This window comes from Nycticebus coucang, chromosome 3 (genome assembly GCF_027406575.1).
Source record: "Nycticebus coucang isolate mNycCou1 chromosome 3, mNycCou1.pri, whole genome shotgun sequence".
Classification (NCBI taxonomy): domain Eukaryota; kingdom Metazoa; phylum Chordata; class Mammalia; order Primates; family Lorisidae; genus Nycticebus; species Nycticebus coucang.
Genome location: NC_069782.1, coordinates 131071104 through 131087396, shown reverse-complemented (window position 1 = coordinate 131087396; position 16293 = coordinate 131071104). Strand labels below are relative to the sequence as shown.

Genomic DNA, 16293 nt, shown 5'->3' with positions numbered 1-16293 from the left:
TTATTAAAATTTGTATGTCTCACTTAGTAAAGGCCAAAGCCAGGTCCGTTTTGCCTGAGAAGCTTATAACCCATGTTGCTATATTGGTGGCATTTGTAATTGGAACTTTCCTAGCATAGGAATCTCAAATGATCCACTTATAGAAGAGAAGGAAACAGTAATACAATGTAAAGGGTACGAAGAGAGGACATCACTGCAGAATGACTTGTCTGCTTTACTACTTTGCTAAAGATTGACTCTGGATTTGGATTTGCTTGGCCCAATGGAGACTAGAACATTTGTATATCAGTCCTTTGAGGTTGTCCTACCAAAATATCCTAGACTAGGTGACACAAAGTACAAAATGTATTTTCTTACAGTTCTGGAGGCTGGAAGTCCCAGATCAAAGTCCAGTAGAGTCAGTTTCTGGTGAGAGCTCTCTTCCTGACTTACAGTTGGCCACCACCTCTCTGTGTTTTCACATGACAGAGAGAGCAAGTAAATTCTCTGGTGTCTCTTATAAGCACATCAATCCTGTTGGATCAGGGGCCATGGCCTTATGTCCTCATTTAACCTTAATTAACTTTCATAAAGACCCTATCTTCAAATACAGTCAGACTGAGGGTTAGGGGTTCAACATGTGAATTTGGTGGAGACGCACACGTTATTTAGTCCATAACAATCTAAATGAACTTGGTAGGTATGTTCTTATCTAGCCAGCCATATCTCCTGCCCCTGTAAGACTCCTCTCTCTGGTCTCTTCAATTACCTTCTTTCCTTACTCAGTTCTTTTTCTGCCATGCTAGTCAGGAGCAAGGAACTTGTTTTTTTGTTTGTTTGTTTGTTTGTTTGTTTGTTTTGTTATTATTGTCATTGTTTAGCTGGCCCAGGCTGGGTTCGAACCCACCACCCTCCCGTGTATGTGGCTGATGCCGTAACCACTGTCTACAGGTGCCGAGCCAGGAACAAGGAACTTGTGTCCCACTTGTAGTATTCATCTTCTCTGAACCATGATCTTTTTGGAGGGTGAGGATTTGGATGGAATGGGGGAGAGGAAATTGAACTCATATTTTGCGCATTCTTCTTTGGATAGGAAAAAAAAATCCATTTCTTTTCTGGAAGATTCAATTTTAGACTTCAGCACTTGATGGTTGCCACCTTTCAGGTTTTAATCAGTAAAAATGAGAGAGAACTACTCTTAGAATCTCTCAGGACTCTCTTCTTCAAATGTTTAGGGGAAAAAAAGTCAGTAAATGTTTTTGGAGGTGGTATCAGTGAGAAGAAAAGCCTAAAGAAGAGAGTGACTCCTTTTTCACCAGTAAATCTGGCACTTCATTTTCCACTGAGAGCTAGTTAAGTGTGAGTCCTCTTCTCGGGCCAAGATCAGGTCAGAGTGTAGTTTCACAACCCAGGTGAGCTCTACTGCTCTCCAGACTTCTAAGGAAGGAGAAGCTCAGTACTTCATGTACTGCAAAGGCATGTGTTTGGGCTGACTTTGCCTGGTTTCAGTATGCTGTCATTTCTGTGCCATCTCAGGACATATTTCTTTCTTTTTTTTTTTTTAATTTTTTGAGACAGAGCCTGAAGCTGTCACCCTGGGTAGAGTACTATGACATCACAGCTCACAGCAACCTCCAACTCCTGGGCTCAAGCGATTCTCCTGCCTCAGCCTCCCAAGTAGCTGGGACTACAGGCGCCCGCCACAACGCTGGGCTATATATTTCGTTGTAGCCATCATTGTTGTTTGGCGGGCCCGGGCTGGATTCGAACCTGCCAGCTCAGGTGTATGTGGCCGGCGCCTTAGCCACTTGAGCCACAGGCGCCAAGCCTTCTCAGGATATATTTCAATAATATGAAGCCCTAAGAACTTAAGTGGGAAGCCTTTAAGCCCTCTCTGAGATTCTTAAGGGCCTGGAGGGAAAACAGTGTCAGACTATTTTCCTTAACCATTGGAAATGCCATCCTGCATCTGGCATCTTCAGTACATCATGTTAGTACTCAGATTTTGCAGATAACAGTCCCAAAGAAACAACAAGAAAAGCAAGGTAGAGGCATATACTGCCTCTGTGGGTGCTGAGTTAGAGATTACTAACTGGATTTAAACTGTTCTAACCTTCCTTCAGTTTATAAACAGACCCTCATCCTACCTTGTGGGAGAACTGTATCACCTGCTTAGATCTGCAACTCCTGGATGAGAATGTCACAGGGCAGATTGGAAGATAATTTTAATCTTCATTCCAAATAACATATATTCCCAGAGTGGGAAGTCTCTCATATCCTCAGGATAAGTTTGCCTAAACAATATGAGCATATAGCATCTATGGATGATAGAACCAGCTGACACCTGATAAGTATAATAGTGAGAATGAAAGGAAGTAAGTATACTTTTTGAAGATTAATACCTTCCAGGTTTTCCTTTCTCTCCTTCATTTCCTTCCTTCCTCTCTCCGAGCCTCTCCTGTCTTTTTTTCCGTTTTCCTTTTCTCCTTCCTCTTGCTTTTCTTTTTTTTTTTGTTTTTGTTTTTGTTTTTGGAGACAGTCTGAAGCTGTCGCTCTGGATAGAGTGCGATGGCATCGTAGCTCACAGCAGCCTCCAACTCGAGCTTAAGCAATCCTCTTGCCTCGGTTTTTCTATTTTTTTTTTTTTTTTTTGAGATAACATCTCACTATGTCACCCTCGGCAGAGTGTCATGGAGTCACAGCTCACATCAACCTCAAACTTTTGGGCTTAAGCGATTCTCTTGCCTCGGCCTCCCAAGTAGCTAGAACTATAGGCGCCCGCCACAACGCCTGGCTATTTTTTTGTTGCAGTTGTCATTGTTGCTTAGCTGGCCCTGGCCGGGTTCAAACATGCCAAACTTGGTGCATGTGGCTGGCGCTGTAACCACTATGCTAGGGGCGCCAGGCTGAGTTTTTCTGTTTTTTTCAGTAGAGACAGGGTCTTGCTTTTGCTCAGGCTGGTATAGAACTTGTGAGCTCAAGCAATTCACCTACCTCGGCCTCCCAGAGTGCTCGGATTACAGCACTCTGTAATTAGGATTACCATGCCCAGCCATTTCTTTCTTTTCTTGTGTCCTTGCTTTCTTTCCTGGTAAGAGAACTACTCAGTTAGAAAAGGAACAGAATTATATCATGTCCAGCTATTCTGCTCCCAGGAATTATTTTATTGTCCTAACCTCACTTTCTTCCGTTCCTGTTGCCCCAGTGGCTGCTACTCTTCTACCCAGATGGACACTAGGGTACTTGGAGCTCTCTGGTCTCTAAACCTGTGCTCCCCAAAATAATAAAAGACCCAAGTTCAGTTGAAACAGGATTTTTTAAACTTTTTTTCCTGTCCCAGGGTTTTATTAGAGGATGAAATATAGATTTACTGCAGTTTCATAGAACTCTGTTTACTCCCTCAAAATTTAGGAATGGTGGGTGGCACCTGTAGCTCAAAGGAGTAGGGTGCCGGCCCCATATGGCAGGTTCAAACCCAGCCCCGGGCAAAAAAAAAATTAGGGCTGGTGATCCACCATGAATCTTTTTTTTTTTTTTTTTTTTTTTTTGTAGAGACAGAGTCTCACTGTACCGCCCTCGGATAGAGTGCCGTGGCGTCACACGGCTCACAGCAACCTCCAACTCTTGGGCTTACATGATTCTCTTGCCTCAGCCTCCCGAGCATCTGGGACTACAGGCGCCCGCCACAGTGCCCGGCTATTTTTTTGTTGTTGTTGCAGTTTGGCCAGGGCCGGGTTTGAACCCGTCACCCTCGGCATATGGGGCCGGCGCCCTGCTCACTGAGCCACAGACGCCGCCCCACCATGAATCTTGAAATCAACTTCTGTAAGATACAGAATGCCAAAGAACTTTGAATACCAAAGAACTTTAGGACTTATTAAATCATAGCCAATAGGTAGCCTGGACGCGTGCTTTTCATTCAGCCTGTGCATGCTCTTATAGTTGCTGTTCACTCTCCTCTCTCTCTTACATGTTCTGTGACATGCCAAGCTGAAGAGTAAACCATTTTCAAAAAACTTTTACTAAAGAAAAACTGAAAAAAGATCTATAAAAGCATGTGGATTTACGGAGTATAGCTTTTTTTTCCTAAGTTAACTGATGTCTAATGGTAGGTCAATTAAGCTACTATAATTCCTTTCCTTCAGCCCTGTTGGTCTGAGATGGTAGACCCTATGCCTGAGACTCTACCCTGAGTTAACTTTAAAGCAGTACAGCTGGCTCAGCGTCCATGCTCAATGGTTAGGGCACCAGCCACATGCACCAGGGCTGGTGGGTTCAAACCCAGCCCAGGCCTGCAAAAACAACAACAACAACAAAAATAGCTAGGCATTGTGGTGGATGCCTGTAGTCCCTACTAGGAAGACTGAAGCAAGAGAATCCCTTAAGCCTAAGAGGTTGAGGTTGCTATGAGCTGTGACACCACGGCACTCTACCAAGGGTGACATAGTAAGACTCTGTCTCAGAAAAAAAAAGAAAAAATCAATACTGCTTCTATATTCTTATTAAGTGTAGTCTCCTAGTTTTCCCTTCTGCTTCTGGGCTGTCGTCATCCCTGTGAATGTCCTCAAACCTTGACTGCTGAGTGAGAAAAATATTTGACCTCCACTTTGTCAAATAATTCTTTCCCATTTTGGATTTAGACCTAGCTACAACTTTAACTTACAGATATCACCTCTATGGCTCTCGATAGTCTCTGGAAAAATAAGTTACCAGAATTCTTCTCTTGCTTCTGACCTATTTCTATCCTATTTAATTTATTCATTTATTGAATATCGAGTACTGGCTGTGTACCACGCATTGTGTTAGATGTTTGATATTGCTTTTCCAGGTTTTTATTACGTGTAATATATAAATGTTCTATATTTATGACACATACATTGTTTTAATGTTATAAAAGCTTTCTAAGTCTAGTCTACTTTAAACATCATTTATTCCTAGCACTCTGGGAGGCTGCAGTGGAAAGATCCCCTGAGCTCAGGAGTTTGAGATCAGCCCGAGTGAAAAGTGAGACCCCCGTTTCTACTGAAAATAGAAAAAATTAGTCAGGTGTTGTGGCAGGTGCCTATAGTCCCATCTACTTGGGAGGCTGAGGTAGGAGGATCACTTGAGCCCAAGAATTTGAAGTTGCTATGAGGTGGTGACACTAGGGCACTCTAGCCTGGAGCAACAGAGGGAGACTGTCTCAAAACCAAACCAAAAAAAATTTATTGCAAAAGACAATATTCCCAGGTACTGTGCTAAGTGTTGAAGTAAATCTTATTATTCCCACTTTTCCTCCAATAAGATATATATAGGTTGTAAAAACAGTCATAATAATAAGTGGTAAGACCTGAATTCCAAACCATGATTTTTTTTAAGTTTCTGCCTTATATTTTTATTACTTGAATTAGATTAAATTAGATTTAATCTAACTCTGCTTTCTTTAATCTGCTGTCAATAAGCTATAAGAAAAGATTGATTTCTATTATGCTATATCATATACACGTTTTAATAAGCCTTTTATTTTCAAGTAATTTTAGATTTACAGAAAAAAATGCTAAGATAATTCACAGAGTTCCTATATACCTTCAGCCTAGTTTCTCCATTTTATGTTACCAGAGTGCATTTGCCAACACTTAGAAACTGGCATTAATACATTATTATTAACTGAACTCCATACTTTATTTAGAATCATTAGTTTACCTATTAATGTCCTCTTTCTCTTCCAGGAGTCAGTCCACACTGCTTTTATTTTTATTTTATTTTATTTTTTTTTGAGATAGAGCCTCAAGCTTTCACCCTGGGTAGAGTGCTGTGACATCACAGCTCACAGCAATCTCCCAACTCCTGGGCTCAAGCGATTCTCCTGCCTCCGCCTCCCAAGTAGCTGGGACTACAGGTGCCCACCACGATGCCCAGCTATTTTTTGGTTGCAGCCGTCATTGTTGTTTGGCGGGCCTGGGCTGGATTCAAATCTGCCAGCTCAGGTGTATGAAGCTGGCGCGTTAGCCGCTTGAGCCACAGGTGCTGAGCCCACACTGCTTTTAGTTATCATGTCTCCTCACTGTCCTCTGAACTATAAGTTTCTCAAGTCTTAGTTTTCATGACCTTTGCAGTCTTTTTTTTTTTTTTTGAGACAGTCTCTCACTTTGTCACCCTTGGTAGAGTGCCTTGGCATCATCGCTCACAGCAACCTCAAACTCTGGGGGCTCAAGCAATTCTCTTGCCTCAGCTCCCCAGTAGCTGGAACTATAGGCGCCTGCCACAGTGCCGGCTGTTTTTTAGAGATGGGGTCTCACTCTTGCTTGGACTGGTCTCAAACCCATCAGCTCAAGCAATCCACCCGCTTCAGCCTCTGAGAGTGCTAGGATTACAGGTGTGAGCCACCACACCTGGCCACCTTTACAGTCTTTAAAAAATTTTTTTTATTATGGGTTAATGTGATATGCTCAGGTTACATTATTTGCATTTGTAAAATAAAGTCCAAAGTCTGAGTTGTACTTGAGTCCTTCACGTAGGAAGTGTGCCATATACCCCTACGTTGTACTTAATAGTTGGGAGACCTAATAAGTCTCCAGTCTGGGTTTATCTGATGTCTTTCTTACAATTAGTGTGGGATTATAGGTTTTTAGACAAATACAACAGAGGTAGAATGCCCTTCTCATCAGATTGTATCACTGGAAATGTTACCCTCTATCATTTGGTTTAGGTAGTATTTGCCATGTTTCTTTACTGTAAAGTTACTTGTTCCCATTTGCTACTCTGTTCTTTGGAAATAAGTCATTGAATCTAGCCTATCATCAGTGACAGTAGGAATTAAACATCAGTTCCTATAGGGCGATTCATCTACACATACTATTTGAAATTGTTCTATAAGAAGGATATCTCTTCTTCTCATTTAATTATTTATTTGCATCATTATAGACCCATGTGAAACCCTAGTCTAAAACCTGTGCCCTTTCTGCTACACCAGGGAAGAAACTACAAGAACCTATACAGAGCATTAATTTCAGGGAAACTTATTTATTTTAGATTCCAGAGATTTTTTTAAAGAGCTTGGAATCTTTTTTTTTTTTTGAGACAGAGTCTCAGTATGTCACCCTCCGTAGAATGCCCTGGTATCACAGCTCACAGCAACCTCAAACTTGGGCTTAAACTATTCTCTTGCCTCAGCCTCCCAAGTAGCTGGGTCTACAGGCACCCGCCACAAGGCCTGGCTCTTTTTGTTGTTGTTGTAGTTGTTATTGTTTGGCTGGCCTGGGCTGGGTTTGAACCCACCAGCCCCAGTGTATGTGGCTGGCGCCCTAGCTGCTGAGCTACAGGCACTGTGCCAGAGCTGGGAATCTTTCAGTGTTGCTCAGGCTGGAATGCATGGCTATTTATAGGCATAGTACATTGCAGCTTTGTACTCCTAGGTTCAAGTGACCCTCCCATCTCAGCCTTCCAAGTAGCTGGAACTACAGGCACATGCCCTTGTACCCAGGTTATTTTGGAGATTTTTCGAGAGAGAGATTTGATAAGACCTAGTGACCTTGAATATGAGCAAGTGATGGAGAGAAACTGTTAGAAATTGATACTCAGATTTTCGTTTGAACAGCCAGAAATAAAATTTTGGTTTGAAACTATTTACTAACAAGTATGAAGATGAGTTCTAGGCTTTAATGTAGCTTATTCTCTTCAGAGACTGTGTTTAGCCTACTTGTTGGTACAGCTTTACTGAGTACCCTGTTCTTCCAAGTCAGAGAAGACTTTTTTCTTTTGATGGAAGCACGAGGGCCCCCTAGTGGACAGCCCCCTGGGTTCTGTTTCTTGTGGAGAGGACTCTTGATTTTGTTCGGTTGGTTCTGCGTTTTTCCCTTAGTTCATTTGCAGGACAGAGATACTTGATTCTTTTCTATGTCTAATAAATCATCAAAACTTTGTAATTTCAGAGTTATCAATTTACCCCTATGTGTGTCCCCCTCATGTTCAACAAGTACCTTATTATGATTACTCCCATGCCCTAGTACTCTAAACCAGAAGGATAGTCAATTCTTATTTTTAACAGATTTAACTGTGTCTTCCCTCTGGTACTATATTAATGTTAATTCTTTGTTTCAGAGCCATCATCAACCACTTTAACCCCAAAATTGAGTCCTACGCTGCTGTGAATCACATATCCCAGCTGTCTGAGGAGCAGGTAAGCCACTATTCTCCCCAGAGTGATGTAGATGGTGGCTAGTACCAAGCGATTGCTTTCTCTTTGATGGTTGAGGGATTCTGTAAGTGAGTTGTTAAGAGGAGTGACAAGAGCCAGGCTGAGAGGAATTAGTTTGGGATTGCTTGAGAGTAACTTTTCATAGAGTGGTGCCTTCTGCACTAATGCCATCTGAAGGGTTTTAATATATAGAAGATATATAGGTGAAAATCTGGTAAAATATTATTTTACAGTGAATAAGGCATTTATTTTTAAAAATTTTCATCAGAGTCATTTTGATCTTTGAAAATAAGAAATGAGAACTTAGAAATAGATTAAACTGCCAATTAGAAAAACCCTGAGTTCAGCTTAATTTGAAAAGCTGTTTGGCTGGTTAAAACTTGAGTCCTCATTGGGACAAATTTACCTTAGTAATTGAGTTCCCTTTGCCTTGGGCATTTATTTCTGAGGAGGTTTTTCTATGGTATGGACTGAGCTGGGAATGCAGACAGCCTTGTGTGTTTGTTTTTCTTGAATCTGGCCTGATTTCTTCTTCTCCCAAAGTGCCTGCACTCAGCTCTGCATTATATAAAAGTACAGATGGGGTGTTAGCATGACACAGTATTAAACTTCATGTTTCAGATTTGGACTCTTGAGTCCTGCTTATAAAAAGCACAAAATAGGGTGGCGCCTGTGGCTCAGTGGGCAGGGTGCTGGCTCTATATACCGAGGGTGGCGGGTTCAAACCTGGCCCTGGCCAAACTGCAACAAAAAAAATAGCCAAGCGCTGTGGCGGGCGCCTGTAGTCCCAGCTACTCGGGAGGCTGAGGCAAGGGAATCACCTAAGCCCAGGAGTTGGAGGTTGCTGTGAGCTGTGTGACGCTACGGCACTCTACCGAGAGCGATAGAGTGAGGCTCTGTCTCTACAAAAAAAAAAAAAAAAAAGAAAGAGAAAAAGCACAAAATAAGACATCCTAGTCATATGACTCCCTTTCCTTTCTACCTTACTCCCAAATTGGAGCCAGGGTATAGACTCAAAGCTAATAAGAAGACCTTCTTATGTTCTGCTTTCCCTTTTTTGCTAATGCACCATTGCAACCCTTCTTTAAGCTTCTTGCTGGCAAGCCAGTCAGCCAGCTATGGTATGACCATGTGTCCCAGTGTTCCCAAAAACTGTTCAGTTTGCCCAGTGAGGCAGAAAGCAAGCCTTTTTCCAAACAGATAAGCTTCTCAGTATTCCTACCATTGGCTCTTTGCTCAGCCAGATGGTTAGGACTCTTATTAGTCTATCAGTTGTTCCCTTTGATAGATTTGTTCTCTTTTATGAGGCCAGCTGTGAGAATCTATTCTCACATTTAAAACTGCTTTTCTAGGCCAGGTGCGGTGGCTCATGCCTGTAATCCTAGTACTCCAGGAGGCCAAGGCAGGTGGATTGCCTGAGCTCAGGATTTCAAGACCCGTGAGCTCAGTCTTGATCAAAAGGGAGACCCCATCTCTACTAAAAATAGAAAAACCAACAGAGCATTGTGGTGAGCACCTATAGTTACAGTTACTTAGGAGACTAAGGCAAGAAAATTGCTTGAACCCAAAAATTTGAGGTTGCTGTGAGCTATGACACCACAGCACTCTCCCATAGGGCACAGAGTGAGACTTTGTCTCAAAAAAATAAATAAAAATAAAATAAACTGCTTTTATAAACTGGCTTTCATTTTCTGTTTCCTGCCTGCCTATGAAGCAGTCCTGAGTCCTATTCTTTGATTTGTTGTTGTTATTGTTGTTTTTTGAGACAGAGTCTCACTTTGTTGCCCTTGATAGAGTGCTATGGCTTCATAACTCTCAGCAACCTCAAACTCCTGGGCTCAAGTGATTCTCTTGCCTCAGCCTCCCGAGTAGCTGGGACTATAGGTGCCCACCACAACATCCAGCCATTTTTAGAGATAGGGTCTCACTCTTGCTCAGGCTGGTCTTGAACCTGAGATTAGTGGATTACTCAAGCAATCCACCTGCCTCGGCCTCCCAGAATGCTAGAATTACAGGCGTGAGCCACCATGCCTGACCCTGAGTCCTGTTCTTTGATGCTGATGCTGTCTGTGAGGGCTTTGTGATGCTACTTTTTTTTTCTGTTGGACCATTCAGATCAATTTTACTGTATCATTTTTATGCAAAAGAACTCAACATCTTGGGCAGTGCCTGTGGCTCAGTGAGTAGGGTGCTGGCCCCACATACCAAGTGTGGCAGCTTCAAACCCAGCCCTGGCCAAACTGCAACAAAAAATAGCCAGATGTTGTGGTGGGCACCTGTAGTCCCAGCTACTCGGGAGGCCGAGGCAAGAGAAACACCTAAGTCCAAGAGCTGGAGGATGCTGTGAGCTGTGACGCTATAGCACAGCATAGTGAAACTCTGTCTCTTAAAAAAAAGAAAAGAAAAAAGAACTCAATGTCTTGAGTTTTATATAGTGAGAGAAAGAAAGGGTGACTTTACTACCACAGCAAGCTCTGTTTAGTCTAAAGACCTTTTTTTTTTTTTTTTTTGTAGAGACATAGTCTCACTTTATGGCCCTTGGTAGAGTGCCATGGCATCACACAGCTCACAGCAACCTCCAGCTCCTGGGCTTAAGCGATTCTCTTGCCTCAGCCTCCTGAGCAGCTGGGACTACAGGTGCCCGCCACAGCACCCGGCTATTTTTTTGTTGCAGTTTGGCTGGGGCTGGGTTTGAACCCGCCACCCTCGGCGTATGGGGCCGGCGCCCTACTCACTGAGCCACAGGCGCTGCCCAAGACTTTTCTTTTTTTAATAAAAAAGGAAGACACGTATTTGCACTGTCAGCCACGTGCAGTATTCATCCTCCAGCAGCTTAGGAAGGTCAGACTGAAATCTTTCTCCAGCAGTAGCAACTACAGACCAATAATAAAAATCCTTTCTGGCACATGAGGCAATCTGTAAAAGGACGATTAGCAAGCACATGTTCTCAGCCTCCTCCAACTTCTTTGAAAGTTAAATGAAGTGATGAAAGAGCCTCTCAAAAAAGTCCACAAGCCATAGATGAGGCAATTTTTTTGGAGAGAGTATCTACATAAGAATGGGGAAGGGGGGCAGCACCTGTGGCTCAGTGAGTAGGGCGCAGGCCCCATATACCGAGGGTGGTGGGTTCAAACCCAGCCCCGGCTGAACTGCAACAAAAAAATAGCCGAGGGCGGTGCCTGTGGCTCAGTCGGTAAGGCGCCGGCCCCATATACCGAGGGTGGCGGGTTCAAACCCAGCCCCGGCCAAACTGCAACCAAAAAGTAGCCCGGCGTTGTGGCAGGCACCTGTAGACCCAGCTACTTGGGAGGCTGAGGCAAGAGAATTGCTTAAGCCCAGAAGTTGGAGGTTGCTGTGAGCTGTGTGAGGCCACGGCACTCTACCGAGGGCCATAAAGTGAGACTCTGTCTCTACAAAAAAAAAAAAAAAAAAAATAGCGGGCATTGTGGCGGGCGCCTGTAGTCCCAACTGCTTGGGAGGCTGAGGCAAGAGAATCACATAAGCCCAAGAGCTGGAGGTTGCTGTGAGCCATGTGACGCCACGGCACTCTACTGAGGGCAGTAAAGTGAGACTCTGTCTCTATAAAAAAAAAAAGAGAGAGAGAATGGGGAAGGGGGCAGTGCCCTAGCTCAGTGAGTTAGGGTGCCGGCCACATACATTGGGGCTGGCAGGTTCGAGCCCGGCCCAGGCCTGCTAAACTACTAACAACTGCAATAAAAAAAAAAAAAAAAATAGCTGGGCCTTGTGGCAGGCATCTGTTGTTCCAGCTGCTCAGACGGCTGAGGCAAGAAGACCACTTAAGCCAGAGAATTTGAGGTTGCTGTGAGCTGTGATGCTACGGCACTCTACCAAGGGCAACAAAGTGAGACTCTGTCTCAAAAAAAAAAAAAAAATGGGTACCCGTAGCTCAGTGGGTGGGGCGCCAGCCACATACACTGGGGCTGCCAGGTTCTAACCTGGCCCAGGCCTACTAAAACAATGACAGTTGCAACAACAACAACAAAAAAATAGCCGGGTGTTGTGGTTGGCACCTGTAGTCTCAGCTACTTGAGAGGCTGAGGCAAGAGAATTGCTTAAGCCCATGAGTCTGAGGTTACTGTGAGTTATGAGCTGTCTAGCCAGGGCAACAGCTTGAGACTCTGTCTCAAAAAGAAAAAAAAAAAAAAGAATGGGGAAGGGATAGCAATTCTCACAGATGTATTTACTTAGTCAACAAATAATTATATTTCTGCTAGAATACAAGATGTGCTAGGTAGTGGGGTTCAGTGGTGAATAAGTATAGTCCTTGCTGTCATAAGTTCTTGTATACTCATTACCTCTCTTAACCCTTTTTGTGTGGAGGTTTGGGGGAGAGTGATACTATTCTGAGACCCTTTTCAAAACTGCCCTTAAAATAATTGCCCTAACTGACTTTGAAGGGTGCTAAATAACAGCATTAGCGTGCACTTGGTTTTATTCTCAGTGCTATTCAGAGTATTGGTATTTGACTGCCTTGTTAAACTCCATCATGTGTTCGAACACTTCTCTTCCTTCACTAAAGAATGTTAATGTCGGTGGCGCCTGTGGCTTAAGGAGTAGGGCGCCGGTCCCATATGCCAGAGGTGGTGGGTTCAAACCTAACCCTGGCCAAAAAAAAAAAGAATGTTAATGTCACTTAATGTTAAGAGTATTCACAGCTTCCCAAAGAGCTAGCTTTAGAATATGGGAGGGCTCTTAGTTGTTAACAGTAACCTGAATAGGCTTGGTGCCTGTAGCTCAGCAGCTACAGCTATAGCCACGTACACCAGAGCTGGTGGGTTCGAAACCAGCCCCAGCCTGCCACAACAATGACAACTACAACCAAAAAATAGCCAGGCATTGTGGCGGGCACCTGTAGTCCCAGCTACTTGGGAGGCTGAGTCAAGAGAATCGCTTAAGCCCAAGAGTTTGAGATTGCTGTGAGCTGTGACACCTTGGCACTCTACCCAGGGTGGCAGCTTGAAACTCTGTCACCCCTATTCAAAAAAAAAAACAAAAAACAGTAGACTGAGTAGAAAAAAACAATTAGGAACTTAATCCTCAGTTGATTCTAAAGAACTCCTAAAATAAAAACTAAAAACCATGGGTAGATGTTAACTGGAGTTTATAGGACTTAGTAAGTTGGCAGACAAGACAGGGCCCTTTGCTAGATCTGCCTGCCCAGCTTGAAATTTTCTTCCGGCAAGGATTTGTGAATTCTTTTTTTTTTTTTTTTTTGTGGCTGGGGCTGGGTTTGAACCCGCCACCTCTGGCATATGGGACTGGCGCCCTACTCCTTGAGCCACAGGCACCGCCCAGGATTTGTGAATTCTTGAATTCTGACAACCCGCAGATGCATTCTAGCTTCTGTTTAAGGCATTTCAAGGTGATGCTTGTAAATTCATTATTGCATATTAAGCAAAGCCCAGCCTCTCTCACACTGGGTTTTCTTTTCAGATATCCAGAAGACAGATGACATTTTTTTCTGTTAATTCTTATTGGCTTCATGAGGGCAAAGCTTTTTAATCAATTAATACCTTGAGTGTGATTGAATGGGCGTGCATTTTCTAGTGTAATAAACTGCATGCATTTTTATAGTGGCTATGATGGTGTTGTATGTGTCTTGGGTTAATTGTGAAGCTTTTTCATTTTTTTTTTTTTTTTTTGTGGTTTTTGGCCAGGGCTAGGTTTGAACCCACCACCTCCGGCATATGGGACTGGCGCCCTACTCCTTGAGCCACAGGCGCCACCCGAAGCTTTTTCATTTTGACCTCTTTTTTGAGTATGTGATAGAATACACACAGCATACAGTTTACATTTTAACCTTTTTTTTTGCAGTTTGGTATTCTTAAAGCACATTTACATTGTCGTACAGCCATCACTACTATCCATATCATCATTCTGTACTGAAACTCTGTATCCATAAACCATAACTCCCTGTTCCTCCTCCTCCAACCCCTGGTAGCCACTATTCTGTTACTCCCTGTCTCTGTGAATTTGACTATTCTAGGTAACTTAGTGGAATTATTTGAATTTTTGTAACTGGCTTATTTCATTTAGCATAATGTATTCAAGTTTCTTCTATGTTACAGCGTGTATCCAATTTTTTTAAGTCTTTTTAAGACTGAATAATATTCCTTTGTATGTATATACCACATTTTGTTTAGCCATTCATCTGTTTGTGGACATTTGGATTGTTTCCACCTTTTGGGATTGTGAATAATATTGCTATGAATGTTGTGTACAAATATGTGTTGGAGTCCTTGCTTTCGGTTCTTGTATGTATCTACCCAGAAGTAGAATTGCTGGATCATATAATAATTGTATGTGTTGGCTCAGCACCTTACAGCGCCAGCCACATACACCAAAGGTGGTGGGTTCGAACCTGGCCCAGGCCAGAAAAATAAATAGCCAGGCATTGTGGCGGGTGCCTGTAGTCCTAGCTACTTGGGAGGCTGAGGTAAGAGAATCGCTTAAGCCCAAGAGTTTGAGGTTGCTGTGAGCTGTGACATGATGGCACTCTACTGACGGTGACATAGTGAGACTCTGTCTCAAAAAAAAAAAAAAAATTGTATGTGTAATATTTTGAGGAACTGCCAAGCTGGTTTTTTTTTTTCAAAGTACCTGCACCATTTTGCATCCCAGTCTCTCCACATGCTTAGGAGCATTTGTTGTTTTCTGTTTTGTTTTTGTTGTTTATAATAGCCATCCTAATGGATGTGAAATGGTATTTCATTGTGTTTTGATTTGCATTTCCCTAATTATATGTTGAACATCTTTTAGTGTGTTTATTGGCTGTTTGTATATCTTCTTTGGAGAAATGTCAAGTCCTTTACCTATTTTTTTTTTTTTTTTTTTGTAGAGACAGAGTCTTACTTTATAGCCCTCGGTAGAGTGCCGTGGCATCACACAGCTCACAGCAACCTCCAACTCCTGGGCTTCAGCGATTCTCTTGCCTCAGCCTCCCGAGTAGCTGGGACTACAGGCGCCTGCCATAACGCCCGGCTATTTTTTGGTTGCAGTTCAGCCGGGGCTGGGTTTGAACCCGCCATCCTCAGTATATGGGGCCAGCGCCCTACCGACTGAGCCACAGGCGCCGCCCCCCCTTTACCCATTTTTAAATTAGGTTGTTTGTGGCTTTTCGTTGTTGAGTCTTAGGAATTCTTTATATGTTCTGGATATTAATTCCTCATTAGATATGTGATTTGGAAATATTTTTCCCATCCTGTGGGTAATCCTTTTACTCTGTTAATAGTGTCCTTTATTCACAAGATTTTTAAAATTTTGATGAAGTACAACTTATCTATTTTTGTTGTTACTAAGAAACCATTGCAAAATCCAACATCATGAAGCTTTTCCTCTATGTTTTCTTCTAAGAGTTACGTTTTAGCTCTTATGTAGCTCTTATGTTTAGCTCTTTAATCCATTTTGAGTTAAATTTTGTATGTGGCATTAGGTACCATCATTTTGATCTCTTTTTGTATTTGATATATCTTTATAAATGTAGATTATAGAGAACATACAACTTGCTTTTTTGACAACTGTGAAACTCCTTCCAGTTATTCCCTATTGGGTTTGGCTTGTTTTTAGTACATCTTTTAAAATTGTACTTCAGGCCCCTTGCCTACCCTCAACTGAGATTTAGCTCCTTACTGTTTCCATATGGCTTGTTGACAAGCATCCATCCCTACCTAGTAAAATCATTTTTTATGCCCAGGCAAACTTGATCAAGAATATGGATTCCCTGGGTGGCGCCTGTGGCTCAGTGAGTAGGGTGCCGGCCCCATATACCGAGGGTGGCGGGTTCAAACCCAGCCCCGGCTGAACTGCAACGAAAAAATGGCCAGGCGTTGTGGCGGGCGCCTGTAATCCCAGCTGCTTGGGAGGCTGAGGCAGGAGAATCGTGAAAGCCCAAGAGCTGGAGGTTGCTGTGAGTCCTGTGACGGCATGGCACTCTACCGAGGGTGGTAAAGTGAGACTCTGTCTCTACCAAAAAAAAAAAAAGAATATGGATTCCCAAAATGATGAAGCTAAGTTGTCAGACTAGAAGGTTAGAATGAAGTGCAGCCTAAATGGTTTCTTATTTAAGGAACTTTGAGTCTATGTTGATTCCTAGTATTACTTGTTCTGTTTCCAGTTGT

The 16293-nt window shown here is 42.9% G+C and overlaps 1 protein-coding gene across 2 annotated transcripts in view; it reads left to right on the top strand.

Annotated features, from left to right (window-relative positions):
• ARMH3 (armadillo like helical domain containing 3) overlaps nucleotides 1-16293 on the top strand; it is a 242132-nt gene that overhangs the window by 184481 nt on the left and 41358 nt on the right. For both annotated transcript variants that reach the window (XM_053583043.1, XM_053583044.1), the window contains exon 24: nucleotides 8059-8137. In XM_053583043.1, coding sequence (XP_053439018.1) covers nucleotides 8059-8137 — 79 coding nt within the window. The remainder of the gene's footprint in view (nucleotides 1-8058; nucleotides 8138-16293) is intronic.